Consider the following 26,726-nt stretch of genomic DNA (forward strand, 5'->3'; position numbering starts at 1 on the left):
TAAATAAATAAAAACAGGGATAAATTGAAGAAAAAAAAGAAACAAAAATAGTTGTTTTAAACTGGAAAAAAATAGCATACTCGTTCTCATCACAGTCCGTAAATGGTCTTCCAAGAAAATAAAAGCTTGGTATCTGCAAAGCCGCACTAACGGAAACGAGAATCATAGAAAGAAATGATACAAACACAACTTTTTGTTTCCTTTTTTATTTGCGGGATAGCCTTTAAAGGAGCAGCGGTATAAAAAGGGAGAAAAAAGGGATGTTCCTTTTGCATGTAGTGACGTAATTGGCAGTAAAGTCTTTTTGGCATCGTGTGGTGCGGCTTGGCATGGGCCGTTGCAAAATATGTTATCTTGGCTTTTTCTTTTTCAAAGTGATACGACCACTTTTTTGGATGTGAGGCCATTCAGACTTCTCATGTCGATCAACCAAGCTTTTTTCTGTATATTTTGTCACCCCCATTCGGCGCTCAATGAACGGAAAAGATCACAGATGCGGGGAGAGTGAAAGAGAAGCACATGTAAGAAAATACACATGTGAACGTTCAAAAAAAATTGGGGGTGTGTGGTTGAGAGTAACATGGTGTGAGCAAATCGAAATATAATGTTGTGTCAACTTATATATGTTGGTTTATTGGGGGTTGTTTTGAGGGAGGGGGAAATCTGACACTTCACGTGCAGTAAATCAGCATAGCGTTTTTTGTTTTGTTTTTTTTGCTTTTCCGCCGCGCATGCATTCGTATATTGGATTATTGGATTATTGTAAAATACATATATAAAGACCGTGTCCTGTCCGTTAATCGATGGCAACGACGACTATGACAACAATAATAAAATAATCATTCGACAGAACTTGAGTGAACGATTACAATTTTTATTTTAAACTGCCTTCCGACAACATCATATCGCGCACATCCATGGCAGCCGTCTCAAAATGGCCAGCCAATTTCTCCGAATCAAGCCCATGCTCATTGCGTATACACGTAATATGGATAACCAAACACAAGCGGCGAATATTATATGCAATTCCATACCCCCTAGGCGTCACCTCGCTCCACCCGTAGCTGGCAAACTTCTCACTCGAAATCTGCGACGTTGACAAAAACCAATGCGACGAGTACGCATACGCAGAATCCTCAAACAACGCAGGCATTTCCTCGTCAGCGTGCAAACACATTCGCAGGCCTAAAAGATGGCGGTCAACGCCCAGACCCTCGACAGCCTCCCTGGTCAACCTTGTGTGTCTATCTAATGCCAGGCGAAACAGGCGTATGCGCTCCTGCCGCGGACACGCCTCCGTGTCCATTGACCGACACCATGAAGTGCTCTCAGTGGTCACTGAGCGGCAGGTTTCCGTGCGGCCGTGGAGGAACTGGCGCGTCATGCTGGACTCGTACGTTGGTCGCGCAATGCCGTGGAGGCGCGTGTATGCAAGCTGGATGACCATCTGGATGTACGCGTCCGGGGAGCAACCCAGCTGCTTGATCTGTTCCTTGCCGTAGGCCACAAAGTTTAGCACATAAAGGTGCTGCTGTGCCACACCCGAGTTAAACAGCGCTTCGGCGCGCTCCACTGCTTTGATGATGGCGGGAGAAGTGGTGAATTTGAGCTCATGAAAGGGGATTATATCGGTAACTTTGTGTATTTTTGGCTGCTGCTGCTTTTGTTGCTCCTGGAGCTCGCTGTATTCCATGACGTACTCGACTAGGCGGCATGTCGGGGTGCCGTCCATCATAGAGTGCTCGCCATTAAACCCTGCGCGGGCATTATCGAAAACGACAAACTGGCAGGGCTTATCAAACCATCGGTTGCGGCCATCCCCATGCCACACAGCACGACTGAACTCCTCCGCGCTCTCCGGCGCACCAGGCTCCAGGGACACGACGAATGCCGATGCTTCAATCTCATCCAACACCCAGGCATTCTCCTCTGACAAACGCATTAACTCCTGGCGGGTATCTGCCCACGAGTCGCGATTATCTGCGGTCAGGATTCCCACAGGAAGAACCACATTATTGCTGCCATTGCCGCTGTCATCTTTTGTGGCAGCAGCGGCAACAATACGATCCAGAACACCCTCAATCTCGTCAGCACACAATAACGAGCCATCAGAGTGCGCAAAAGTAAAAGAAAAAAAGCGATTACTCCGTATAACCACAATACTTTCTCGGGCATAAGACGATAGTCTGCAGTGGTCTGAGGGGCGTGCGGGAATGCGACATGCGTTGAACATATGGTTGTAACTGTGGCTGCACAACGGCCCTGTCTTTGCCATATCCGGCTCCAACACCCCATTGACGAGCATCCGGCGAAAATCCAACGCTCCACAAACCAGCTTTGCCGCGCGCTGGTTAGCCCGCGTACATCCGGGGTCGTTGTTGAATGAGTAATGGTAGCTAACATAGGGGATAACCGGCTGTCTGCAAGCCATGTAGCTGAGCTCGTCCCACCACTCCTCTAGCCAATTGGCACATTCCGGGTCTGCCGCTCGCGCCTCCAGCCGGCTTTGCAACTCATCAGCTTGCCTTGAGCGCGCAAATTCGCTGATTATGCGTTTGCTTTTGGATAGGTCGTCGGGGGAGAGCAGTGGCTCTAGGGATTGCGCGTATTTGGAAAGGGTTTGTAAGAGTGGGGGGACGGGGAGCCGTGGCAGGCTGAGTTGGTGGGCGAAGATTTTGCCTGAGAGCTGGTTAATGCTTCGGGTGCTCTCTGCGCATAACCTCGGGCCGCCGGGCTGCGCGTGTAGGGGTGGTTTTGTGACGGACACGTGTGGAGCTGGCGGCTGCGAGCTCAGCATGGTCATTTTTTATCCCGTATTCGACTTGGCCTTTTCTTGAAGAGAAAAGACAGAAAGAGAAAGAGAGAGAGAGAGAGACAAAAGTACAATGAAGTATAACGGAAAATAAAAATGAAAAATGAAAGAGGGGCGAGTCGCAGATAAGGTTGGCAAGCAGAGACAATGCCCAGAAGCAAATGCCAATATCGTCATGTGCGCGTGGAAAAAAGTATTGGCAAATACGCGTGGCGTTGCAGGTCAAGCAAAACAAAAAATGAATAAATTTTAGCAACTTTACACATATCCGTGTATATATTGCGCATATATTTAAATATTCAAATAAAAATATAATATCCATATATATTAATTGGTTAATTGATTGATCCTGCTTATTTATGAGGCTCACAGCTTGGGGCCCTGCGCCGACAGCTTAGCAGCCAGCACAGCAGCACGCATCTCCATTGCGGCCTCATTGATATAATGTGCCAAGTGCTCAGAGTTAAGGCCAAAGTCATTAAGCATGTTGGCAATATGCAAGACAACCGCGTCCCTACGAATGGTGTACGCGACACCATACCCATCAGGAACAACTTCGCTGAAGCCCCATCCCTCAAAGTGCTCGCTGGACAGCTGCGACGTCGACAAGTACCAATGCGACGTCTGCGCATACGCCGGATCCCGGAAAAGCTTTGGCTTTTCCTCACCGGGCGCAATCAAAAGCCTTAAGCCCAGCAAATGGCGGTCTACGCCCTTACCCTCAGCGCACCCCTTGGCATACGCACCATGTGCACTGGTGGCAGCCTGCAATGCAGCAAGGCGCCTTGCAGGCGCGCTCGCATGGTCCGCGAAAACGCGACAGAAGGCCACGCTCTCGTGGGACACCGAACGGCAAGTTTCCGTGCGGCCATGGGCAAACCTACGAGTGGTTGCAGCCTCGTACGTTGCGCGGCTTGCGCCATACATGCGGTAGTAGCCGAGCTGAATGGCCATTTGCACAAAGCCGTCGGGCGAAAAGCCCAGCTTTTTGATCTCGTCCTTGCCGAAGCCCAGGTGTGCGACGCTCAGCTGGTGCTGCGCTGTGACCGTGTCAAAGCGCGCGGCTGCCTGCTCAATGGCGCGCACAACCGCGGGCGGCGTCACAAAGCGCAGCAGCTCTGGGGCGGGCAGCCCAGGGCGCACAGTGGGCGAGCCCAATTCGACCTTGCCCCCGAGCGTCTGATCCAGCACGTAGTCGCTGAGGCGACACGTCGGCGTGCCATCCATGCTGGAGTGCTCTCCGAGGAACCCGGCCTTGGCGTTGTCGCATACAATAAACTGCAGCGACTTGTCGAACCAACGATTGCGTCCGTTGCCATGCCAGAACACCCGGTGGGCTTCCTTGCGCGTCACCGGCTGCTCAGAGTCCAGGCACACGACAAACGCCGCGCTCTGCAGCCGCTCCAGCACCAGGGCATTCTCCGGCGCTGCTTCCACCAGCGCCTGGCGGTTATCCGCCCACAGGTCGCGGTTATCCGACGTCAGCACACCCACAGGCACAGCCGCCGAGCCGTCCGCCACGCAAACAATGCGGTCCATCTGCGCCTCGATCTCCGCAGCCGACAGCAGTTGGCCGTCGTGCACAAGCTCCAGCGCGTAAAACTGCGCGTTACGCGCAACAATAATATGCTGGTTCTGCGCCAGATCGTACGTGGCCTCGGTGTCTGACGGCCGCACGGGGATGCGGCAGGCGTTGAACATGAAGTTGTACGTGTGGCTGCACAACGCACCGGCCTTTGTCGCCTCGGGCGCCAGCTCGCGCGTCATCACCTGGCGCCGAAACTCCCATGCTGCGCGTACAATCGCTGCTGCGCGCCCCGTGGCCGTGCGACGCAGTGCGTCGTCCTTGTACGAGTAAAAGTAGCTGACATACGGCACCACTGGGTCGCGGTACCCCATGTAGCTGAGGTCGTTCCACCATTCCTCCAGCCAATTGGCGCGCCCCGGCTCGGCTGCCCGCGCCTCGAGCCGCCGCTGCAACTCCTTGCCCTGAGCGGACTCTGCGAACTCCTGTACGGCGAGCTTGGTGTATGCGAATTCTTCGGCCGAGACCAGGGGCTCGACCGTGCGCAGGTATTTGGGCAGGGTCTCGCTTAGCGAGGGCACGGGCAGCTTGGCCAGCTGCGCTTGGAACTCGAATAGCTTGCCAGGCGTCTGCCGGTTGGACTTTACCAGCTCGGCTGCGGATGTGGCCATGTTGGTGTACTGGCGGTGTTTTGGATAGGCGGAGAAGGCGGTCTGTAATTTCGAAAGAAGAGGAAAAACGGATGTATAGCGAGAGTTGAGAAACAAGGTTGAGTGAGTGAGTGAGTGGAGGATAGGAGGCTGTGCTCCTTCGCGCCGCAGCGAAGAATCAAATCCCATGTGAAAGAAAGCCTCCCGGAGCAAGCGGATCAATCGACTCCACACACAGAGAAGGGGGTCATGCGTCACAACCTTCTAACCAGCTATACCAGTCCCTGAAACCAAGCTGCAACCACATAAAGCGCACAGACTGATATACCAACAAAAAACCAGGAACAATAAAACACTGGGCCTACCTTTGCAGTGGTTCTTTGGAGTGGACGGAATACAGACGGCTTTAGCGTTGAAATTGCCCTGTACATTTCAGCTTTGAAAAAAAAAGTGAAAAAAAGAAAAGTGCGTGTTAATATGTGTGGTTGTGAAAGTGATAAATGAAAGTGAATAAAAAGTGGTAAACACTTTATATATGTATGTTCTCAAGAAAGACTTCAAAGAAATAATGTGTGGAACTGAAGCGAAGCGAAAGAAATAAGAAAGACCCGCCTCCCTCTGGAGAGCCTGAAAGTCGACCCCAAATAAGCAAGTTGGACAATCTATCGCCTTGTATTGAAGTGGTGAAAAGAAAACAAGGTGCGCGTGATAGCTGACTATGCCCAGAACCGGACGCAAGAAGCTAAGAAAAACACTTGTCTGTACTAATTTGCTCGGAGTGTGTCGGAGGCGTTTTATATCCGGCGGTAGGCGTCATTGCCACAATCATATCTATGCGTGACCGCCCCCACGCCTTGCTTTTCTTTAAAAAGATAAGCCGTATAGACAGACACGTGCATGTGCACGGCGTCAAGCTCATTTTCATTTGCTATAAGGCAATAGCCATTTATTACTATCATCACACTTTGACTTTTTACATACGTCGTCGTGTTTGATTATTTCCTGATTAAAATCTAATAAATATTTTTGATTTAGATGTAAAAAGAGAGAGAGAGAGCTCAGTATTGGCATTTTCTTCATTCGTCATAAAACATTCCTTTGCTTACAGCTCAAAGGTTTCCGAGGCAGGCTTGCGCGTGTGAATGAACGGCAGCCCAAAGCCGCTGAGCAGCAGGCGACCGGCGGGGTTCCTCGCAGCACTGGTGCGCACATTGACATGGAAGCCGGTAACCAAGGGGAACTGGTCATAGACCATCTCCATCTCAGGGAACAGGCCAATAACCGACCCATCAAAGCCCATGGAGAAATTACCATTGCCATCACCAGCATCCATCCCCAAGCCATGGTACTCCTTCATCCGGGGCAAAACCACTTCGACAAGCTTATCCATAAACTCAAACATCCTATCTCCCTTCAGCTCGACCTTGACCGAAATCGGCATTCCCTTGCGCAACTTCCACGTCGCTGCATCATTTTTCGATTTAATAACCTCCCCCCTCTGCCCAGTCACAATCTGCATAGCCATGAGCACAGAAAGCAAATGGTGTTTGTTCTGCAAAGCCTCGCGACACCGGATATGCACGGTGACGCTCTCCATATGAGGTGCGTTGTTCGCCGAGGTCACAGGCACTTTGGGCTTAGGCTGTCTGGTCTTCTTATGCTGTTTGTCTGGGTTCGGCGGCGTGCCACCGATCTTCTGGTTGGTTGCTTCAATGCGCGCTGCTTCATTGGCGTCCTGGCGAGCACGGATGCTGGGCGGCACGTATTGCATGATTACGAGGTCGTCGCGCAGCGTGTTGTGGTAGAACTGGCTAAGCCGCGTTTGGTAGCCGGTGGGGACGCTGGTTGAGAACGCACGCGTGCTGGTGGCCAAAGTAAAACGCCGAGTGGTTGCTCCAAACATGATAAGAAAAATAGAGAGTATTGCGTTTAGAATAAATGTTAAAAAGAAAGAAAGGAAGGAAAAAAGTTTCAATAAAGAGAAAAAAGAATTTCGATTTCAAATTTGTAATTCATTTTTTAGGTTGACTTGGTTTTTTTTCTCTTCGCACTCTCTGTTTATCGGATCGAACTGGTTGGTTTCGGGGTTATTTATAATCCAGATCAAGAAATCACCCAAGTAGCTATTCCATTCTGGCTTTAATTTCCACTCAATTTGGCTGCACGCATAGCGAACGCGTAGCTTTTCTTTTAAGCATTGGAAGTCCTCTCATTTTTCTCTCTCTGTTTATCCTCCCCCCTATTTGTCTTTACTTTTTTATTTGGTCAAAAAATAGATTTCTTTTAAATTGTTTATTCTTTTGCATTCAATTCTATTCAACCACACACCTATATATATAATATATTATTTTATTTTTGTTACTACTACTGTTTCCTCTCTTCCTACTCTTTTTTTTTCTAAAAAGAAATAAATAAAAAATGGGCGACTTGCGAGGGTTGCGGTTAAAACTAGCCAGGGGCCATATCGACATCAGCACTAACTGGACACAGCGAAGCTACTGGATCGCACTCCACCTAGACAAAGGAAGACAATGGGCATCTCACCTGACGGCGGCAGAGCTTCCCTGGCTGACAAAAGCGCTCGAGTCCATTGAGCTATGGGATCAATTCATCACGCCGCGGTCCGAGCAATGGCGCTTTCAAAACCCGCCACCAGCCATTTTCCAAATCACCACACCGTCATCCAACAAATCAGAAGCAGAACAAGCAGAATCAGAACAGGTAGAGCAGGTGGATAGTGCAGGACCTGCAGGCAAGCGCGCGTTCTCGGAAGACACCAATGCCGGGTTAATAACAGCAGAATCGGGGGCGGGCAAGCGGATTCGAATAAACGGCTCTGCAACGGCAGACAACGACGATGCAATGTCAGTAGTGTCCGGCAGCGGCAGCGATATTGACATGTGGACTGGCGACGCATCCCTGTCCCCTAAGGCTATGTCCCCGGCCACCCATGTGCCGAACCCCTTGAGCCCTGACGACCAGGCAGTGGCAGCGGCCGAGAGCTCCATTGTATGTGCAATGGCGGCGTTCCATGCGCGGACAGCGATCTTTGAACAGTACGTGTCGGTGCTCTGCGACTCGACCGATTGCAAGCTGTGCATGGACGCAGTCGATGCGCGCCGCGCCGTGGCCGATGCCGAGGAGAGGCTGGCGGGCGGAGGGGCGGCTGGCGAGGGGTGCGCCACGGCAATGGCGCAGAAGGAGGCGGGTGCAGCGCTGGTGCCACTGGTCTCGAGGAGCCTGGACGCAGACGAGGACTACGACGAGGATGAGGGTGAGGACCAGGATGAGGGCGGAAAATCCCAGGTCACGCAGCTGCCGAGCATCCCGGCCGCGCTCAAGCTCCAGGCAGCAACGATCGCCGACGCCGACGCCGACGCCGACGCTTTACCAGACACAAATACAACCTCCGATGGCATCCGAGCTTCCCTGCGCAGCGTCTTTCACACGCTGGACGAGCTCGGCTCGGCGGCGCATGAGCACCAGGTACACGAGATGCACCGGCAGCAGATCATACAGACGATGGAGCAGCGTGCACATGAGCCCAAGGACATGCTGGTCAGCAAGCTTGGGTCGCTCCATAACATGAAGAACCTGGCGCATTTCATTGACAAGCACCGGTCCAGCGTCACAATGTCGACGCGCGAGCTCAGCCACCTGCTCTCGGAGGTCCGACCGAAGCGCACAAAGTGGGCCAACGACCGGCGCGTCGGGCAGGTCGAGCTCTATGACGCGCTGGAGCTGGTGCTGCAGGAGCTTAAGGCAGTGGGCGAGGCGGCCGTGCCGTTCCTGCAGCAGGTCAAGCGCAAGGACGCGCCCGACTACTACAAGGTCATCAAGCACCCGATGGACCTTGCGGCGATGGCCAAGAACCTGCGCAGCGAGGTTTACAATAGCAAGCGGCAGTTTGCCGACCACCTGCAGCTGATCCGCGACAACTGCTACACATACAACACCGACCCCGGCAACTACTACCGCAAGAGCGTCGACGCGCTGCTGGCCAAGTCCAAGGTGCTGATGGAGGCTGTGCCGGACATTGTTGTGCGCGAAAAGGGCGCGGCGGCCCAGGCCCAGGCCCAGGCGGCCAACGGGGATGACGCGCATACGGAGTGCGGCGATGAGAGCGGCAACGAGTCACCGAGCGCGTCGCGCACAGGCTACGGACATCGCGAGGACTCTCTGGACGACACGCCGGCGCCGCCCAGCGCCAGCGAGGACCGTTCGTTTGAGTCGACCAAGCCGGGGTCGCCGCTGGTCCTGCCGCCGCCGCCGCCGCCGCCACCCGAGGACCAGCCGGGTGCGTCCGCCTCCGCATCGGTGCTGGCGCAAAACATTGCGCGCGCAGGCGCCAGCGCAGCGATCGCCGAGCTCGCCGAGGGCTACGACCGGCCGCTGGCCGAGCGCATCTGGAGAGCACGCGTGCGCCGTCCGCTGGCAGAGTACCTGAGGCGCGCCGACGCCAGCGCAGCGGTCGCCGAGGGCTACGACCGGCCGCCGCCGCCCGCGCGCACACCCGCCAAGATGCGCGACTTTCTGCGCTTCGCCCACGACTCGTCCGACTGCGTCGCGGCCGCCGAAATTACTGCGCTGGAGGAGGACGCGCGTGCCGAGGCGGACATCCTGCGGCTGCGCATGGCTGGCGCCTCCGCTGACGCCTCCGCCGATGCCGAGCGCAGGCATTGGCTGCAGCGCGCCGAGCAGCTGGATGCGCAAACGTGGTCCTTTGTCGAGGAGTGCGAGCCGGCCGCCGGGCTGCCGCAGCTCGAGCCGCCCGGTGCGCAGGCGCAGCGCGACGGCGTCCTGCGCTGGCTCAACGACGACTGCGACGAGCCACTCCCAGACACCGGCACTGGAAGCCATCGGCCGTCGATCGAGGCGTACGCGGCCGCGCGGTTCCCCGACAACCCGATGTGGCGCGGCATGGCGGACAACGTCGACCGGCTGCGGAGCATCCGCGAGATCGACAGCAAAATCTGGGCAGCCAAGCTCAACATTCCGCTCGGCCACCTGCACCCGCACAGCGCCGCGCCGCGCGCCCTAGATGACCCTGCGCCGTGCGCCCGCGCTATCCACGCCACCTACGCCAACACTGCAGACCCACCGGGCGGCCTCCGCCTAGACCACCATTGTGCGCGCGCGCTGCTGCATCGCACCACGGCGCTGATTCTAGCCCACACCGGCTTCGATTCCATCACCGCCGCAGCCGCATCGACGCTTAATGCTTTTTTCATCGACTACATGGCCAATCTCGGCCGCTCCCTGCGCACATACACGGACAAGCATGCACGCACAATGAGCTCCGAAGCCATTCTCGCCCACGCCCTCTACGACAATGGTATTGAGGATCTCGGGGAGCTCGAGTACTATGCGCGTGGGGACGTTGCCAAGCACCACACGAAACTCTGCGAGGTCCAGAAGAAGCTCAGCAAGGCTTTTCAAGATACCATGGCTGATGGTCGCTTGGACGCGGAGCCTGTGGATGCTGGTTTGGATACTGGTGACGCCTACGTTACGGGATCGGTGGGTGGTGGGCTGGCTGATTTGGGCGATGACTTTTTTGGGTTTAAGGAGCTTGGATTGGATAAGGAGTTTGGCCTGGAGTCCCTCAGCGTGCCGCAGCGCCTATGGTATGCGCGCCCACCAGGGAGTGCCGATGGCGCAGGGCTGACCCCATACCAGCAACAGATGCTGCTGCTGCAGCAGCAGCAGCAGCAACAGCAGGAGGCCCTGGCGCATCCGCAACCTAAAGCATGGCCGCCACTGCGCACCCCTAGAGGACAAATCGGTCTTTTGCATCCATTTATCTGCGAGAAACTCAAACACATCAATGCTGTTGAGTGCGTACCCGGGTTCACGGCAGATGGGAGACTGCTTGCAAAAGAGGAAGGCGAGGATAACGAAGACGAGGATGAGGATGGGGCGTATGCATTGCCGGATACTTGGGTGCCTGTTCCTGAGGACGAAAGCTTACCTACAAGGTTACGTTATGGTGCTACGAGGGTGAAGGTGCCGCCACCGAACTATCTCACTCACCCAAGGACTCATATGCATGTGGGCTCCGGACAGGTACCGGATACTCCAACAACAGCAGGTGCAGGTGCAGGGAGGAATGCAAAGAAGCGACCAGTGAAAAATACTGCGAGCAAGACCACAGCAACAGCGACCACTATTGGCAAGGCTTCGAGAAAAAAGTCTGCTGGTGCTTAACAGCAACAACAACAAAAATAAAATAAAAAATTGCATATATACAAAAATGTGTGTATGTGCATGTGTGTGTGTGAATGGATGGCATGCATTTGTATTAGATATCAAAATGTTTACGTGTATATTTGAAAGTAAAATGGTTTATTTATTCGACAAAAATACATTTGGCGTCGTACAAAACGAGAAAATGTAATAATATATAATGTAAAATTGGAATATATATAAAATAAAATAAGGTAAAAAAATTGATAAACAAAATAAATGAATATTTACACCCAGCTTGTACATGAGAAAATAAGACTGGATTTAAATAACACAGTACTGGCCCTGCTGCTGCTGCTGCTGTTGTTGTTGCTGCTGCTGCTGTTGCTGTTGCTGTTGCTGTTGCTGTTGCTGTTGCTGTTGCTGTTGCTGTTGCTGTTGCTGTTGCTGTTGATGTTGCTGCATCAGACTAGCATTGCTATCTGACAGCAACGGCAACGAGTACTGATCCTGCGTGGGCAAAGGCAACGGATGGGGCATTGGATGCGCAGCCGCTGGCGGCGGCGGCGGCAATATTCCACCCATCGCTGGCGGATTAGTTCTCCTTCTCCGTTGAATACTAATAATCCCATCCGGTGAGTCTCTCAAAAACTGCGAATGCGAAAACATCCACCACAATTTGCCATCGGGATCTGGAATCTTTCTCCGCTGATCGGTCAGTCTAACAAATCGATAATCGTTCAGGTTCTTTTCAATAGAATGGTAGTTCTGCGCCCTCAGCCCAGCCGCCTGCAAGCAGCTGAGCAGATTGTCGGCAGATGAAAACTTGAACGCCTGGCCGTCTTCACACCACCTAATCCACTCCTCATTATTCTCATCGTTGATGATGCGGTAAAGGAGAATTGGGAAGAGAGGTGTGTCGCTGGTGCGCTGCCGCTGTGTCTGGGTGTAGGACCGCGTACGGATATTGGCGTTGCCCAGTACACAGGGCAGGGCACTGCTGAGTGAGTACATGCCGTGCTGTGCGCTGTCCGTAGTGCTCTGAGAGCGCCGGCGAGATACCTGCACCTCATCAATGGTTGCCGGGAAACTACGTGTGGCTTTGTGCGTGTTGCGCGACATCGTGCTGTTGGGCGATGTCAATGAAGTATGCGTCGCCGAATGCGCCAGCCCCATCGGTGAGGCGCTGTGATGATGCATGGCAAACCGCGAACCCTGTTGTTGCTGCCGTTGCTGCTGTTGCTGTTGCTGCTGCCGTTGCTGGTGCTGTTGGTACTGTTGCTGGATATAGTAGTTCTGCTGGGCATAATGCTGCTGGAGCTGCTGTTGGTTATAATGGTGATGTTGCTGATGGTCGGAAGAAGGATGTGGCACGCCAAACGAGGAACCATTTCTGTGTAAACTATTGTGGGCAGACGGGGCGTTGTGGGAAGTGGAATTGCTTGAGCTTCTTGAGCTATTCGTCTCCGAAACTGACCCAAGGTGTGCTGCAGCGTTGGGCCCATATGAGTATCTGGAAGATTCTGTGCCATAGCCCTTGGTATCAGGTCCTGCGAGTTCCATGAGGCCAGCCATGCCAGCAATCTCATCGTCGCGGTACCGCGGGCTGTTATTGCTGCCGAGAGATTGAATAGATGGCAGAGAGATCAAGTTGCGGGGCTTTGGTGCCGACGCCGGCGCCGGGCTGCTGGATGCTGAGCTGTGGTATGCTGTGCTGTAGTCATTGAGGGCCTCGGATGACGATAGGAGCGCGCTGACCGGCACGGAGTTGGGGCTGCATCCGCCGACAGTATCAATGTCCATTGCGCTGGCGGTCAATGATGTCATGCCAGATGCTGTGGGCGCGGTCGCTGTTGATGGCGATGGAGACGTCAAAAAGTGGATTGTTGTGCGGTAGTCTGTGGGCATCAGTGTCGACTCATCGACAGGCGACTCTGGGGGGATGACCATATTCCGGAATGCGGGGAGCTTCTTCCCCTTGGAAGAGTGCGTACTCGGGTAGGAACTCGCCATGGGCTGGCTGCTGATAAATTGTTCGAAATAACCCTACAAAAGAAAAAAAGAGCAAAAGAGTGGGGAAAAAAATTCAATGTTAGTATTAGGCAAAGTCGGAGTAAATAATTAAAATAAGGGCGAAAGTGGTGTGCATATATTGTATTATCGGCAAGTTTCTCCTCTATCCCCTCAAAATGAAATGAGATAGAGAAAAACAAAAGCCGCGTTGATTTTGTATCTGTCTGTCTTCTCAAACAGCGCAATTTGGAGCATTGATAAGCGGGCACACGAGCAAGTACGCCTGAATAAAACTGGTCAATGGAGGTGGTGGCTGCGAGATGTAGGATGCAAAAGGCAAATGCCGAATACAGAATTGTGTCCAAAGAAGAGGAAAATGGGGACTAGGGGAGAGAGGGCAAACAAACAAGAGTGGGTAGAAAAGGCGTTGTTTCGACGTAGCGAACTTGCGGTCAAGCTACGCCATTTCCGCCGCCCGACTCGAGAAGACAAAATAATCAGCGTGCGCCTTTTGCCCGCCAGACATTGCATATGTACGTGATCTTGGGGCCACTGGAAAAGGGGAGGAGAGTAAAAGATAGGAGAGGAGAGGCAAGGTGGAACTGGAAGCGGAAGCGGAAACAAAGGATTGTTGGATATTTGGATATTTGGATGGCTTACCATTATAAACAAATCAAGTTTTAAAATCTAATTTTTTTGGTGTATTTTTTTTAAGTCGAGGACTTTGGCTTTGGCTTTGACTTTGACTTTTTGTTGTTGCTCTACTTTAAGAGCAGGTATTTTCTACTAGACACTGAACCAGCCAGTGACAAGCGTTGCGACTTTAAAAAAGTGCGTGGGCTCTGAGTAAACTCTTTTGGTTGTTTTTTCTGTTTCAACTATTATCTCTTCTTGTCCGACTAGCAGATAAAGATGAGAGATAGGAGAAAGGAAAGACGGCTTGGTTTGTTGGTGGTGATGGTGATGTTGAAGCGTGGGTACGTCAAATAAAGACACGTAAATATTTGTTTGCTCTCGTCGCAGACCAGAGTGAAACAAAAATTATAAATGAAAAATGGACAAGAAATAAACAGGGTTAGCAGCAGTGATACACAGTATGAATGCTGCTGTGGGAGAAAAAAGGCAAGTAAGGGAGATAGAGGAAGAAGAAGAGAGAGGAAAAAACAAAAGTTAAAAAGCCAGCCAGGAATAAATTTGGAATAAAAACAGGAGCGAGCGAGGAAAATTGGTTTAATATAAGGGATGAAGGAGAGAGGGAAAAATAACGACGGCAGGGGATAGGGAGCGAACATTCCCTTCTACCCTTACAATAGAAGTCTTCAATAGAAGAAAATCTTTCTTAGGAAAAAATGGCAGTCCATTTTCAACTTTATCAAACTTGAAGAAAGAAGCCAGAATAAAAATTAATAAGTGAAAATGCGACCATTAGAAAAAAAGCAGGGAGGGAGGGCAAGCTTGTTTGGGTGCGGGTGCGCGGGTGCGCGTGTGCGGGTGCGCGTGTGGGGCACGCTTTTCTTTATAAAATCACGCCAGAGACAGAGCCAAAGGCAGGGCCAAAGGCAGGGCCAAAAGGAAAAAAGCAAGGCGAAATAACACGCCAATGTGTTGGCCCCCCCAATGCGCCTGTTCTGTTGGGCCATTCGGCAATGTTCAGTTGTGAGTAAAAGAGAGATGGCGACTTTAAACCGAAAATTCTTAAGGAGCCAAAAAAAACCAACCACCAGCTCCTTTATAAAATGCATTTTAAAAGGGCAGAGGCCAGAGGGCAGACGTACGCTCGGCACGACATAGCGATGAGTACGCAAAAAATGAAAGAGCCATTTTGGCCAAACTTTTTAAAGGTAAATGTAAATCCCAAAAAGAAGAAAACGGAAGCCCGTGCAGGAGAGGTTGGGGTCAGCTGGGCTGCCTCCTCGGAAGAGCGAGCAGCAAAAGAATAAGGAGACCAAGCTTTTATGATACTCCCAGCGAAAAAAATACCCGCTAGCTCGTTTGTGCAGTTGGCATGCTGTGGATAAAAAAGATAGAGCGCGATTACATAAATAGAGAAAAAGAGCGCAAAAGAAAAGGTGACTCTCACATGTGGAGCGGCAAAGCCAAAAGAAAACGACGCGGTGCTGGCAGCTGCTGAATGGTGCCGCTGCCAATGCGGTCCCGTTTATTGTTATACCCCATCTGGCCCCGTGCGTGGTTCGGGCCCGACCCGCGACGGACGGACGGATGGACGGACTGAGCTGTCCTTTGGAGCTTTTGGATATGGCAACACAGGGGAATCAAAAGCCAAACTGAAAACAATTACCTCGTAAGAAATAAACGGCGAGCTGAATAAAGTGCAATACTGTCGTTTTATCGCCCTATGAATGCAAAAGACCTTTTTTTCCTTGTCAGACGAGAAAAAAAGAGCACAAAAAATATTGAGGAAAATGATGCAGAGATATCGAGAAACAAGAAACAATGTGGAATCGCGATTCGTGCTTCTTTAGGTCGTATTATCCCTGCACAACAACGCTTAACCCACCTCCGGGTAAAATAAAAAATTACACTGAAAAAAGGGCGGTGAAAAAAGGAGAGGGGATGATATAAAAAATCAACTGGAAAAAAACAAGTACCTCGAAAAAAAATCACCTTATTTCTAAGCCTTGGTTTTTGTATACAGTCCCAGACTCAATAAAAAAAGTAATAAGACGGAGTTGCGCGGTTAAGATCGTCCCGTCACAATTTCGGATTCGTGTCTGTATCTGAATTGTCGCAATGTGACGTTGCTGATTTGCTGGATTTTTAAATTAAAATGTACAAGAATTCGAAAGCCCCAGAGTCAAAAAATAATAATAATAATAATAATAATAATAATAATAATAAAAGATAATTTATGACAATACCAATCGATCAAAGTAATACAATATAAGAATTAAGGAAATGGTGTGCACCAAAATGAACAGCCTTTTTATTACTTTGCTAAAATTTACAGATGGCTTGCTTGTGCATCAAATACAAACAGAGAGCTGGAGAGAGAAAGAAAGAAAGAAAATAGGCCAGAAGAGAGGAAAAGAGGAAGGGAAAACTTTTATTTCCTGGAGGCAAGGAAAGAAAACACCCCCGGATCTCGTCTATTTATGAAAAATGGAAGACGCTCGGAAGTGAAGGCACAAGACGGCAGCTGACTATGCAACTTTGAAAAAATAAAGCATTCGTATTGGATGGCGTGAAAAAAAAACAAAGCATGAAGGGCAGATATATGCTTTTTAAGCTCCTGTCCCCCATCCCTTCTTCACAATGCATTCGGCATCTCCATTAATCACAGCGCCGCTTCGAGCGGTATTCAATACATTAACAGCGAAGATGTCCAGAAACCCCTCGAATCCCTTGCTTCCACCTAATTTTTCTTTTTCATATTATGACGCCTTGCTGAAAAACTATTTTTGTCTACTACCGCTTTTTACTCGCAAACACCACTCTTTTCCCGCGCCTCTATGCCTCACAAAAACCAAACAAAAATTATATTATGCTTCTCTGTCATGGATAGAGAGGTCACCCGACAATTTCCTGCTGCATCTTGCATTTCATGCAACATGACCCCTCACGGCTCATGTTTATCTGCATCAGAATACTACTGCCACACCCGCCCCTCATTCGTTCGTTTGTTTACTCTTTTTGTGGTTGATCCACAGACGTTATATTGAAACACAAACGCACACACACAAAATTACAATGCTAATTGGCTCTTCCCCCCTTTTAAAATGGATTTATAGAAAGTAAAAAAGTAATTAAAAAATTGGTCGTTTTGACCGCGCATTTCCGGTTCTTTTGTGGACTGCGCGTTTTCCGATAGCAGCTGGAAAAAGCTGTTGCTTATATTCGGAAACATTAATAATAAATCTCCGATGTTTCCACTTGCCATCCTGGTATCTTTTTTGCCTTCTGAGATGAGCACATGCAGAAAATCAACAGTGTTCCTGCGTCCTCTTGCATTTATGCTAGAAAAATGGACAGATGTCACTGTCAAATCCAACGCTGACATTACCATCAACTTCAAAACCAAGCTGCCACGATATCGCCGTGTCATATGTTATCATCAGACATGAACGCGATTTCTGCATATTCCAACAGCACCAGTGTAAACCCATCGAGATATGTGCGTAAGATGTACAGCAAATTTACGCACGTTCATGTCTACTCATTGTGAAACAAAAAAGCCTGTTATTGACATTCCCCCAGTGCGCACCAGGTCCACTTTACTACCAATGCATTTGAGCGTGTCTAATATTGCCTAAAATAATCTACTTGTTTTTTCAGTGCTCCACGTGCTTTCTTATTTCGTTTAAAAGGCCCTCACTTGCTATTTTTTATGTATGTCACCTGATCTGCATCTACGGCTCCAGCGCACATGTGCTGCGCATATTGTCATACTTTTTCTGGAGAACAATGTCTCCCAAGTATAACTGTTACAATGAGCATCGCGTGACCCTGACAATGCCGAAAGGTTCCGATTGTTTACATCTCCACGAGATTCACAGATGAGAGGCAGACAGCGTAAACGTGTGGGGGAGTGAAAAAGGATGATGATAACTCCCCCAATCCACATCGGAGAATGAATGCCCTTTTTATGCCCCATTTTTTGTAACACCCAATTATGCAACTTTCATTGTTGCTTAGATTGCTTGTGGCGGGGATAGTGGGCGCATGAATGTTATATTTGAATGCCAGATAGACGAATATATATAAATAATAGCTGGGCTAAATCCATACCCTAACTAAGGCTCAACCCATTTTGTCCTGAAACCCAGAAATTGAATTTGCACAACTGCCAGCATACATATACAACTTGAATAAACAGCCTCCGAGTCAAACGAATTTTGCTGTGTTGTAAAGCAGAAGTATATGGAGCATACAAATGATTAAAGTTGATGGGCTCTTCAGAGAAAAATAAGACTATCCCTATGGACCTTTAAAGGGTTTAAAGCGCCATACCCCCCACTCGAAAAACATTCGAGTTAATCGATAGCATATATATTTTTTATACAATAACATCAATATTAAAGCCACGCAATAAAAATCTCGCTACGTGCCAGATCCGTGGAAGGTGTTCAGGAACTGGAGACGCCGGTAAACCTCGACATTTCCTCTGCGCTCACGCAGCTCCTTCATTTTGCGCATGCTCAATCCCTGAAGCAGCGTTTCATCGTCCTGCGCGTTCCACAGACAGTCTTCGGGTATCGCCGCCGCCCCCTCAGCAATATACCTGCGCGCATTTACCCAGTCGCCGGTGCAGAAATACAGCACCTGCAGCGCCTCCTTGGCCGATATACTGCCTCCCTCGATCAAGCCCTTGACCCGTCCCATATACCTAAGACGATCAATGTCGTCGATCTCGGGCTCACCGCCACCAAACGCACGGATTGTCCCGCTGATCGACGCCCGGCGAGAGGGTGACGGCGCCGCTGATGGTGGGGCCATTTCAAAGGCTGATGGCCGCGCCTCATTATCGCCCAGGCCATTGCCCACACCACCGTTGCTCGCCTGGTGCAGCTCCAACAGCCGCTCGCATACCGACATGCGACGGCCCGTAGATATTCTGCGCTGTCGGCTGGGCTGCAGCTGCGGCTGCGCCGTCAAATCAGACTTCCGGACAACTCGTTTGGCGCTGTCGTCCAGTCGAGTGAATTCCCGGGTGCTTATTGCAGATTGACTTTGCATGCCGGGGCTTGCGTATGGTGAGAGCGAACGCATGTCTCTTTTCAGCCTGCCCGTGTGCTCGTCCAAGAGAACCTCCGTGTCCTCAATCCACCAGTCCCCGCCATCTGCATTAACCACAGGCTTGGGAATTAATTTACCCGACCCACTGCTCTCCTCTGGCGCATAGCCAGCCTGCACGTCCACTACGTGTGCAGGCGACAAGCCCTCGCTGGGCTTATCCGCTGTGCCAAGAGCATGTGGGCTCGGCAAACCAGAACCCAGCGCGTCAGACTGGGTCTTCAATGGTGTTGTGGTCGATGAATCATTGGCGTCGCCTTCGGTCATTTGGGGCTCGGAGTCAGCAATTGATTCGATGTCAGCAACAGAGCCAGAGCCAGTGGTCGTTCTGGATAAATACTCGGCCGGCGTTTCCTCGGCTTGAAGCACAGCATCTTTGGTGTGTTCTGACGCTCCGCTCTTGCTGTCCCCTGACTTGTATGCAGACTTTTCAACGTCAAACTCCTCGACAACGGCAGTGCCGCCGTCCCTGCCAAGCGCAGCGACCTGATTGACCGCGGCATCTCCGACATCCCCAGCGTCCGTAGCACCCGCCTCCTCCTTATTTTCCGTGTCCCTCTGCTCATCCTCAGATGGCCCAGCCAGCGCGGCAGGAACTGGGGAAGCGTTGTTGTCGGCATCGGGCCCAACATCTTCGACATCGCACCGCTCATCCTCGGATGACTCAGCTAGCGCAGCAGGAGCCGGGGATTCAACATCAGATTGCACTTTGCTTGCGCACTCGTGGCTAGACTCGCTACCAACTTCAGCCTCTGCATTCGAATCGACCTCGGCGATGGCCTCCTGGTGTTGAATATCTGACATGCGGCTGACAGCCGGCGTGGGCGGATTGGAGTTGCCCAAAAGAGCAGCCAATACAACTGACGAGTCTGCATTACGCTCTGAGGAGAATGTAGACGGCAGACTGGGCATCTCTGGAGTCTGCGAAACGTGTGTGACGTGGTTTGAGGTGCCCAGGCTCAGCAACTGTGGTGCGTTCTGGCTAGTGGCCGGGTGGCTCGGTGACTGCGATGACTGCGACGCGACAACCACTGGTGCTTGCTCGGCCATCGGAAGCTGTCCATCTTCTGAAACAGGCATTTTCGTCGGCGAGGTGAATTCAGCCGGCTGCCTGGGACCAAAGGTTGTCTGCGGTAAGCTACGGTGGCCGGCCTCATCCCCCAAGGCCGATGCCGATACGTTCGCTGTTGCTGCGGGGGCAGATAGGGGTGCCGTTATGCCGTCGCTGATATCCGGAGAATCGGCCGCACTCATCCGTATGCGCTTGGCAGATGGCCACGCTCTGCCCCGGATTGAACTCCTCCTCACCCTGCGGCTAATCGGTGTAATCATAGAGTCGAGGCTGTGCGAGCGGGGTGCGGGCGTAGGCGCTTGGTGTGTCCCAGGAATGGAGGGTGCTGTCTGCTCGGGTTCTGCAGAGATAACCATATTGTGCTGCTTGTCGATCACGACCGGCAGGGCCTGCTGGTCGTATCCCTCTGTGCCGTGCGTGGTACGCCTGCGCTTCCCGAGCTTTGGGCATGTAGAGACCAGCTCATGCTCCAGAGCCAACGCCTCTTCCAGTACCTCTTCGCCGTTGGTCTCAACATCTGCCTCTGACTGGACAGCATCGTCGGGGCTGTTGGCAGGTGTTTTGTGTGGGAGCGACTCAGAGACTCCCAGTTCTGGAGACATTGACTTGGGCGGATTGCGGCGATCGGCTAGTAATTGGGCTGGGTCCGGGTAGTCGTCGTCCGACATGTCCTTGTTGAAATTGGTGTTGGTATCAAAAAACTTTCTCGCAGGGGTGTTTCTAACTGACTGACCTGGCGATTGAAATGGTGGGCCCTCGTCGGGGTTGCTTAGACACAGTGCAGACCGCTCTGACTCTGGCATCATGAGCTCGGGGCTTGATGCTATCGGCGGCGTGCTCTCCATGTTTTCCAGATCCGACAAGCCTTTTTGGTCCTCCATTTGTGTATCCATGTGCAGCAGAGACAGTTGCAGGGGCGGTACTTTAGAATGGCTCATGGCGCCCGTGCTTATGCTTCTGCTCCCACTGGCATTGCCGCATCTGTTGCCGTTGCTGCTGTTGACTGACCTGCTGCGCGCAGCGACCGGAGACAGAAATTTCTGCGAGAATGTGGGAGACCCGTTGAGCACCGGCGATGAGGACTCGAAAAAGTCGCGCGCTGCCTTGAACGACTTTGAGGCGCTGGAGACTAGCGCTACTCTCTTAGGCGGACGGTTGGTATTCTCGAAGCAGAGCGACGGACTGGTTGAGGGGGCGGGTGAAAACTGTGTCGGCAGCGGCTGCTGGGGTGACTGCGGAAGCTCTCTCCGCCAGACGCTGGCCGCCCGGAGTGGCTTTATGGGCCTCGATTGATCGATCCGAGACTCGGAACGAGACCGACTCAGCGCTTCGTCAACAGACATGCTGCTGATGTCTCTGCTAGTTGAGTCGAGATGTCTCTTCACCCTATAGTCGCTGTCACTGATTGCCATGCTGAAGGTGCTCTGAGACCCTGGACTGTCAACTGCGAGGCCTCGGTATTCTGCAATGCTGCGTGATTGTGAAGACAGCATCTCGTCAACGTAGCGGTCCTCTATGTCCATGTCCTCTCCAGCGTGCACATTGTGAGCTATCGGCCGCAAATCGCTAGCCGGTGCCTTGATATCGCTGCCAGACCTGCTGGGGCTCGATCTGGGTCTCTCGATGCTATAGTGCCGAGCGTCAAGAATGCGGTTGGCCGCGAGACACTCGGTAATAAACTTTGGGAGGCACACGGGCGTGCCAACGTTGGTTTTTGAGTGCGAGTGCTCGTTCCCAAAGTCGATTATAAAGTCCGCACCCTCGGGCGTGAGAGATGAAAGCGTTCTGCCGCCGTTTTTGGTAATCGTATTCATAATGGTGGTGCGCTGTGCGATATTGGCGACATAAAAAACGTATGGAGTGGGCGGGTGGTGCGTTTTGTTGGTGAAGACACCAGTTTTGACCTTGCTCAAAAGCCTGTTGCTGTCCGCGGTCTCTTCGCCTGTGGGCCACGAGTCAGGCAGCTCTATAAAGGACATAGTTTGGGGTTACGGTTGCAAGTTGTTGTGTGGCGAGACCGGCGTGCAAGTATGATTTGTAATAAGAAAGAGTGGTTGTCAATAAGAAAAGAGAAGAAAATTTCGTTGAATTTGTCAAATCCAAATGGTAGTTTGTTTTATAAACCGAAACCGACAAAGGAGAAAAAATAAAAATGAAAAGTCGCAATTTCTGATCAAAATTTTCTGTTTTTTTGCGTCATATGCACTCTTTCTCCCAATTGTTTATTTATTATTTTTGCTCTGAAAATATTTCACTGTCATAAATTTTCGCAGTTTTTTTTTACATCCAGCAGCACTGGGCCCATGCTTAAACGCGCCCTGAACATCACCAGCTACTTCTCAAACCAATCAACACGCCTGATACACTTTGCAAATAAAACACCGGCGATGGTCTTCTATGCCTCATCAACAAAGGCCGCAGCCGCCACTAACCCCTCGGCACTGCGCATCCGTGGCGTTGTTTTTGACATGGACGGCACGCTAGCCACCCCAATGACCGAGCACTTGGTCCGGCTGCACAAGGAGCTGGGCGTGCCCAGAAAAATGGGAATCTTGGAGTACGTCGATGAGTGTCTGGAGGGAGAGGCCCGCGTACTGGCCGAACAACGCATATTGGAGGTCGAAACCGAGGCAATGGGCAGTATGGAGCTGTCCCCGGGCCTGGTCGAGCTGCTGCAGTTCTTGCACGACAACGAAATGCCCATCGCTATCATCACTAGAAATAACGAGAAGGCCGCCGAGCATTTCCTTCACCAAGTTGTTACCAGGCAGCCCGAGGAGCAGTGGAAGCTGTTTGCATTTGACCCTGTGCTCGACCGCAGCTTTGTGCCGACAAAGCCGCAGCCGCACGCCCTGCTTCATATCAGCCAGACGTGGGGAATTTCGCCGCATGAGCTGATGATGGTCGGCGACCATCTGGACGACCTCCTGTGCGGAGTGCGTGCGGGCAGTGTGTCGGCGCTGCTGAGATACAGCTATAACAGAGTCTTTGAAGACAAGGCGCACATATCAGTGGACCAGATTGACGGTTTGATCGAGAAACTCGCTGGAGGGTTTGAGGCTGACATGACGATAACTGGTAATTCTGAGCTGGATTATTTTTAACACGAATTAGTATCTGAAGGATTACACTTTGCTGTGTTGTATCAATCCGCTGGTTTTATATATATATGGTTGAAAAGGGGGATGCAATTGAATTTTTGGCCAACACAGATGCCTCCTTTCTATCTATCTATATTGGCATTATTGGGTTTGGGGACGATTAACTCAGGACTTTAACTGTGAAATTTTCAACTTGCTGCAGCAGCAGGCTTCATTTGCACATATTACCTGTTTGAGCGCCCGAAATGGTTGTCAGGCTTTGGTCGGCAATAGCAATTGTACAATAGGGTTTTTTCTTGATCTGCCTGCATTCTGTAATGTAGTCTTTCGATATTCTTAGTTGCTTAGCTTTTTTATCTTGCTTTTTTTCAAAAAATAAATTTATTATTAAAGGGTCAAGGACTCAATTGGAGAATTTAATGTGTTTGTCGGCAAAAAGAAAATATACAACTGTTTCATCCGAGGTGTGAATCCCGACACATTGTTGATGATTCACGATTAAAATCGAAAAAAAACCAGTTGAAACACATGGTGGCACATGTGGTGATGAGGTTGAATCTTTTATTTTAAAAGCATATTTCAGTTTTAATGTGTACATGTGTGCAAAATGGCTTGTGTCAATATACAAAAAGCAATAAACTTTAATGATCGAATGATTCTTTTTACGTTTGGGGCTTCTTTATGTAGCGCATAATCGGAATTCACAATACGACTATCACATCGACTTTCCAATTATTCAGAATCGGAATCTCCAAACGCAAAGATAATCATTTTGCTTTATTGAGGATTTTTCCACTCACCAAAATTTACAATTTAAAAATAATCAGTATCACCGAGTATACTCAACTTAAAGGCACCACTAGGGTTCGACTTTACTATTGCTTCAGTGAGCTGCAAAAAAATTACAAATGTGCAGCTCAATTTTTTGCTCGCATCCAAGACAAGATTGAAGCTCTGTGAATACACAGGGCAAATGGCAGCCAACATCGAGTCTTGAATTTGTTTAAAATTTTCAGTAAACAGAAAAACATGTCGGCAATTATAAAGGCCGAAAATCGGCACTTTCTAATGCTAATTAATTTTTTGTAACAGAAGGAATATATCGGCATTATTTTGGAGCGTGATGCTCGAATTTAATTTGCTCCGTCCCAATTGCAGCCTCCCTGTTTATAGACCCACGGGTATATAAGAGCGAGCACCCGGGGTAACCAAGTGCTCCAAACAATTCAAACTCGACTCCATCTTTTCATTTAGTCAAATAAAATTTTCACTTTCACTTCATTAATTAAAATTGTTTTACTTATGCAAATGGCCATACCCTTTATTGACATTCCCGTACAATTCATTTCTATAAAAGAAGAATACGGATGCACCTGCGGCGACTGTCCAGAATCTAAAATATCCCGGCGAACGCGCGTTCGCATTCTATATGGTGCCCTGCAGGCAATATTCGATCTCAACCGCGAGTACAGGCAGCTCGAATCAAACGACATACTGGATGACAGCAACTTGAGTTGCGGGTACCCGTACAATTGGCTGCCTCCGAACGTGCGCGATCCGCGGCGAGAGACACTAATTGGCGCGCACAACATTCTGTTGGTTATCTACGCCATCATACAGGACAGCGGAACCCCTTATCTAAAAAATATAAAAGAGGAGTGTGAGGCTTACGCGGACAAGCTGCCGTTTACCAAAGACCTTATCAAGTGCGATGAGTCGGTGCTATACATTCTGGAAGAACTGACAGCGCAAGTAGAAGGGGATTTGCGTGGCGAGGCGCATAATATGGATGCGGATGATTTGACAGAGGCACTGAATCAAATACAGCCGTGTGCCCTGGATAATGATTTGCAGTATTGGCGCGAGGCACTTTGTTTGTATTAAATAGAACCAATAAATGCATATATATATTACAATGCCAACAATGCAACTGCAGTGCACGCCAAATGCCGAAAACCGGGTAAACAAGCAGAATAGCAATTCGCATGCAGAGTCAATTCGCACTACAAATGAAAATATTACTATTAAATTGCCATTAAGAGCATTTGCGCGCATTGCAGTTGATTCTGTGTGTTTCCAAGTACGCAGCAAAATGCTGCCATTCTGAATATCCTTCCGCGCCAACATCATTAATACCAGCTGCTGGCTTGGTCAAATACGCTGGCGATGTGCCTGGAAGCACTTTTGGCACGCCATGGAAGGCGAGGCGCGACGCTCCGCACATGGCCAGAATATCTCCACTGCGAAGAATCAGCGCAGTGGGCTCGGTGTCTCTGGTTAATCCACCAATCAAGTAGATGCAAGAGAGGCCAATGCACATTGAGATCAGCGGCGCGTCCATGTTCTCCTCAGTCTTATCCACATGGCCGGCCATGGTTGCGCCCTGGTCATAGTAGTTGATAATCCCGGCCTGGCTGACAAACGCACTCTTCTCACAACCGCTCGCCAAAAACGGCATCTGACTGTCCGAGGCGGCTGGCTGCGTGATTGTCTCGGCTATCGACTTCATCACACTGTCTAAATCAGAATCAAACGCGCAAGTTCCTAGGTCATATTCTTTGGTCGTCCAGTTATATTGCTGGCCCAATGTGCACCACCGAAGGCGGTCCAGGAGACCCATCGGTGATTCCGACTGTGTGTAAAACTTTGTCTTGGGCACAGTCACTTTGGCGTGCACGCTGTTGGTTTCGGCGCGGCTTCTGATTGTTTTGAGGCGACCAGGCACAGCACAGGCCTCAGGATCCATCAAAGAGCAATCGGGCGCACTGCTCTGGCCATATGTAGCCGATCGAGGAAACGCCAAAGCAAACAGCGGCTCTGCAGGCAATTCAAAGAACGGGTCGAGGTTTGTGCGGTTGGGAGGCCGCGTGCAGTCGCAAAGGCATTTGCGTGCGAGCCAGCGCTGGGCCTCGTTGGTCAGAGCGTCCGGAATGACAACCAGACCGGGGTGATTATCCAGCACATAGGCCGGCGGTTGCTTTTGGCGGTATGCTTCAAATGGCAACGACGGCGGCGTTGCCAGATCTTCGGTCAGATAGATTCTGCTTACACCGGCTGTTTTGTCCGGGGAGCCATCGATGGTGCTAAAGTCGACGACGTCGCTGAGGTCCGCCGGCTGGGCTAGACGCTTGTACTTTTTCTCCGCCTTGCGAAACGCCGTTTGCTGCTGCTGCTCATGCGGCCAAGACTGCTGGACCATTGTGTCGGTGGTCTATGAACAAAAGTCTAGAATATCGGGAGGAAAGAGCGCAGGTTATTATTCGTTGAACAATGAAGCAAAAAACAGTCAAAAATAGAAACTCGAACGAGAAGACGAGATGGGTGAGAAATTGTTGGGACCGGCTATTGGTAGCTTCACAAGGGGAATTTTATATAGATACAAATATAGATGAGGAGGATTGAACGCGCATCAAGCACGTATATTGTTCTCAAGAAGAACCCAACAATTGTATGGGTGAACGCCTCTTCTGAGAACTGTGGCAACGCGCAATTGTCCAAATTAAAGTATGGATAAAGAAATACAATTGCTCCCAAATAATGGCATTGTGAGATGTTTTTTGTGACCTTTCACTTTTTTCCGACCTGTTTGCGCCTACACTTCCCCCCGCACTTTTAA

General features: G+C 50.6%; 10 protein-coding genes across 10 annotated transcripts; 3 read left to right on the forward strand and 7 right to left on the reverse strand.

Annotated features, from left to right (window-relative positions):
* Nucleotides 1–625: 625 nt before the first annotated feature.
* Nucleotides 626–3,096, reverse strand: BX661DRAFT_202677 (acyltransferase ChoActase/COT/CPT). The gene has a single exon (XM_051538511.1). It carries the CDS (start codon nt 2,801–2,803, stop codon nt 875–877), a length of 1,929 nt encoding a protein of 642 aa, XP_051395330.1. The 5' UTR covers nt 2,804–3,096; the 3' UTR covers nt 626–874.
* BX661DRAFT_175813 (acyltransferase ChoActase/COT/CPT) lies at nt 3,054–5,778 on the reverse strand. The gene is made up of 2 exons (XM_051534178.1): nt 5,353–5,778; nt 3,054–5,050 (listed from the first exon to the last, which is right to left on the reverse strand). Exons 1-2 carry the CDS (start codon nt 5,416–5,418, stop codon nt 3,179–3,181), a joined length of 1,938 nt encoding a protein of 645 aa, XP_051395331.1. The 5' UTR covers nt 5,419–5,778; the 3' UTR covers nt 3,054–3,178.
* A 181-nt stretch (nt 5,779–5,959) lies between these two features.
* Nucleotides 5,960–6,956, reverse strand: BX661DRAFT_175814 (ribosomal protein L5 domain-containing protein). The gene has a single exon (XM_051534179.1). It carries the CDS (start codon nt 6,888–6,890, stop codon nt 6,090–6,092), a length of 801 nt encoding a protein of 266 aa, XP_051395332.1. The 5' UTR covers nt 6,891–6,956; the 3' UTR covers nt 5,960–6,089.
* A 1,664-nt stretch (nt 6,957–8,620) lies between these two features.
* BX661DRAFT_138933 (Bromodomain-containing protein) lies at nt 8,621–8,962 on the forward strand (the record flags this gene model as incomplete). Its single annotated transcript, XM_051532756.1, has 1 exon — nt 8,621–8,962. A coding segment is annotated over one exon (342 nt), but the record flags the coding sequence as incomplete, so codon positions are not given.
* A 286-nt stretch (nt 8,963–9,248) lies between these two features.
* Nucleotides 9,249–11,605, forward strand: BX661DRAFT_175819 (uncharacterized protein). The gene is made up of 2 exons (XM_051534180.1): nt 9,249–10,665; nt 10,699–11,605. Exons 1-2 carry the CDS (start codon nt 9,509–9,511, stop codon nt 11,192–11,194), a joined length of 1,653 nt encoding a protein of 550 aa, XP_051395334.1. The 5' UTR covers nt 9,249–9,508; the 3' UTR covers nt 11,195–11,605.
* BX661DRAFT_195510 (uncharacterized protein) lies at nt 11,498–13,186 on the reverse strand (the record flags this gene model as incomplete). The annotated part of the gene is made up of 1 exon (XM_051537951.1): nt 11,498–13,186. One exon carries the CDS (start codon nt 13,184–13,186, stop codon nt 11,498–11,500), a length of 1,689 nt encoding a protein of 562 aa, XP_051395335.1.
* A 781-nt stretch (nt 13,187–13,967) lies between these two features.
* On the reverse strand, nt 13,968–14,700 carry BX661DRAFT_8830 (uncharacterized protein). The gene has a single exon (XM_051539554.1). The coding sequence runs from the start codon at nt 14,476–14,478 to the stop codon at nt 14,086–14,088; it is 393 nt and encodes a 130-aa protein (XP_051395336.1). The 5' UTR covers nt 14,479–14,700; the 3' UTR covers nt 13,968–14,085.
* A 3,397-nt stretch (nt 14,701–18,097) lies between these two features.
* BX661DRAFT_175827 (uncharacterized protein) lies at nt 18,098–22,157 on the reverse strand. Its single transcript, XM_051534181.1, has one exon. It carries the CDS (start codon nt 21,986–21,988, stop codon nt 18,245–18,247), a length of 3,744 nt encoding a protein of 1,247 aa, XP_051395337.1. The 5' UTR covers nt 21,989–22,157; the 3' UTR covers nt 18,098–18,244.
* Nucleotides 22,158–22,192: 35 nt separating this feature from the next.
* BX661DRAFT_175829 (HAD-like domain-containing protein) lies at nt 22,193–23,509 on the forward strand. The gene has a single exon (XM_051534182.1). The coding sequence runs from the start codon at nt 22,313–22,315 to the stop codon at nt 23,111–23,113; it is 801 nt and encodes a 266-aa protein (XP_051395338.1). The 5' UTR covers nt 22,193–22,312; the 3' UTR covers nt 23,114–23,509.
* Nucleotides 23,510–25,027: 1,518 nt separating this feature from the next.
* BX661DRAFT_175831 (uncharacterized protein) lies at nt 25,028–26,626 on the reverse strand. The gene has a single exon (XM_051534183.1). It carries the CDS (start codon nt 26,307–26,309, stop codon nt 25,146–25,148), a length of 1,164 nt encoding a protein of 387 aa, XP_051395339.1. The 5' UTR covers nt 26,310–26,626; the 3' UTR covers nt 25,028–25,145.
* Between the last annotated feature and the right edge of the window lie 100 nt (nt 26,627–26,726).

The sequence above is a fragment of the Kickxella alabastrina genome (genome assembly GCF_025024165.1).
Source record: "Kickxella alabastrina strain RSA 675 chromosome Unknown BX661scaffold_1, whole genome shotgun sequence".
NCBI classification, from domain to species: domain Eukaryota; kingdom Fungi; phylum Kickxellomycota; class Kickxellomycetes; order Kickxellales; family Kickxellaceae; genus Kickxella; species Kickxella alabastrina.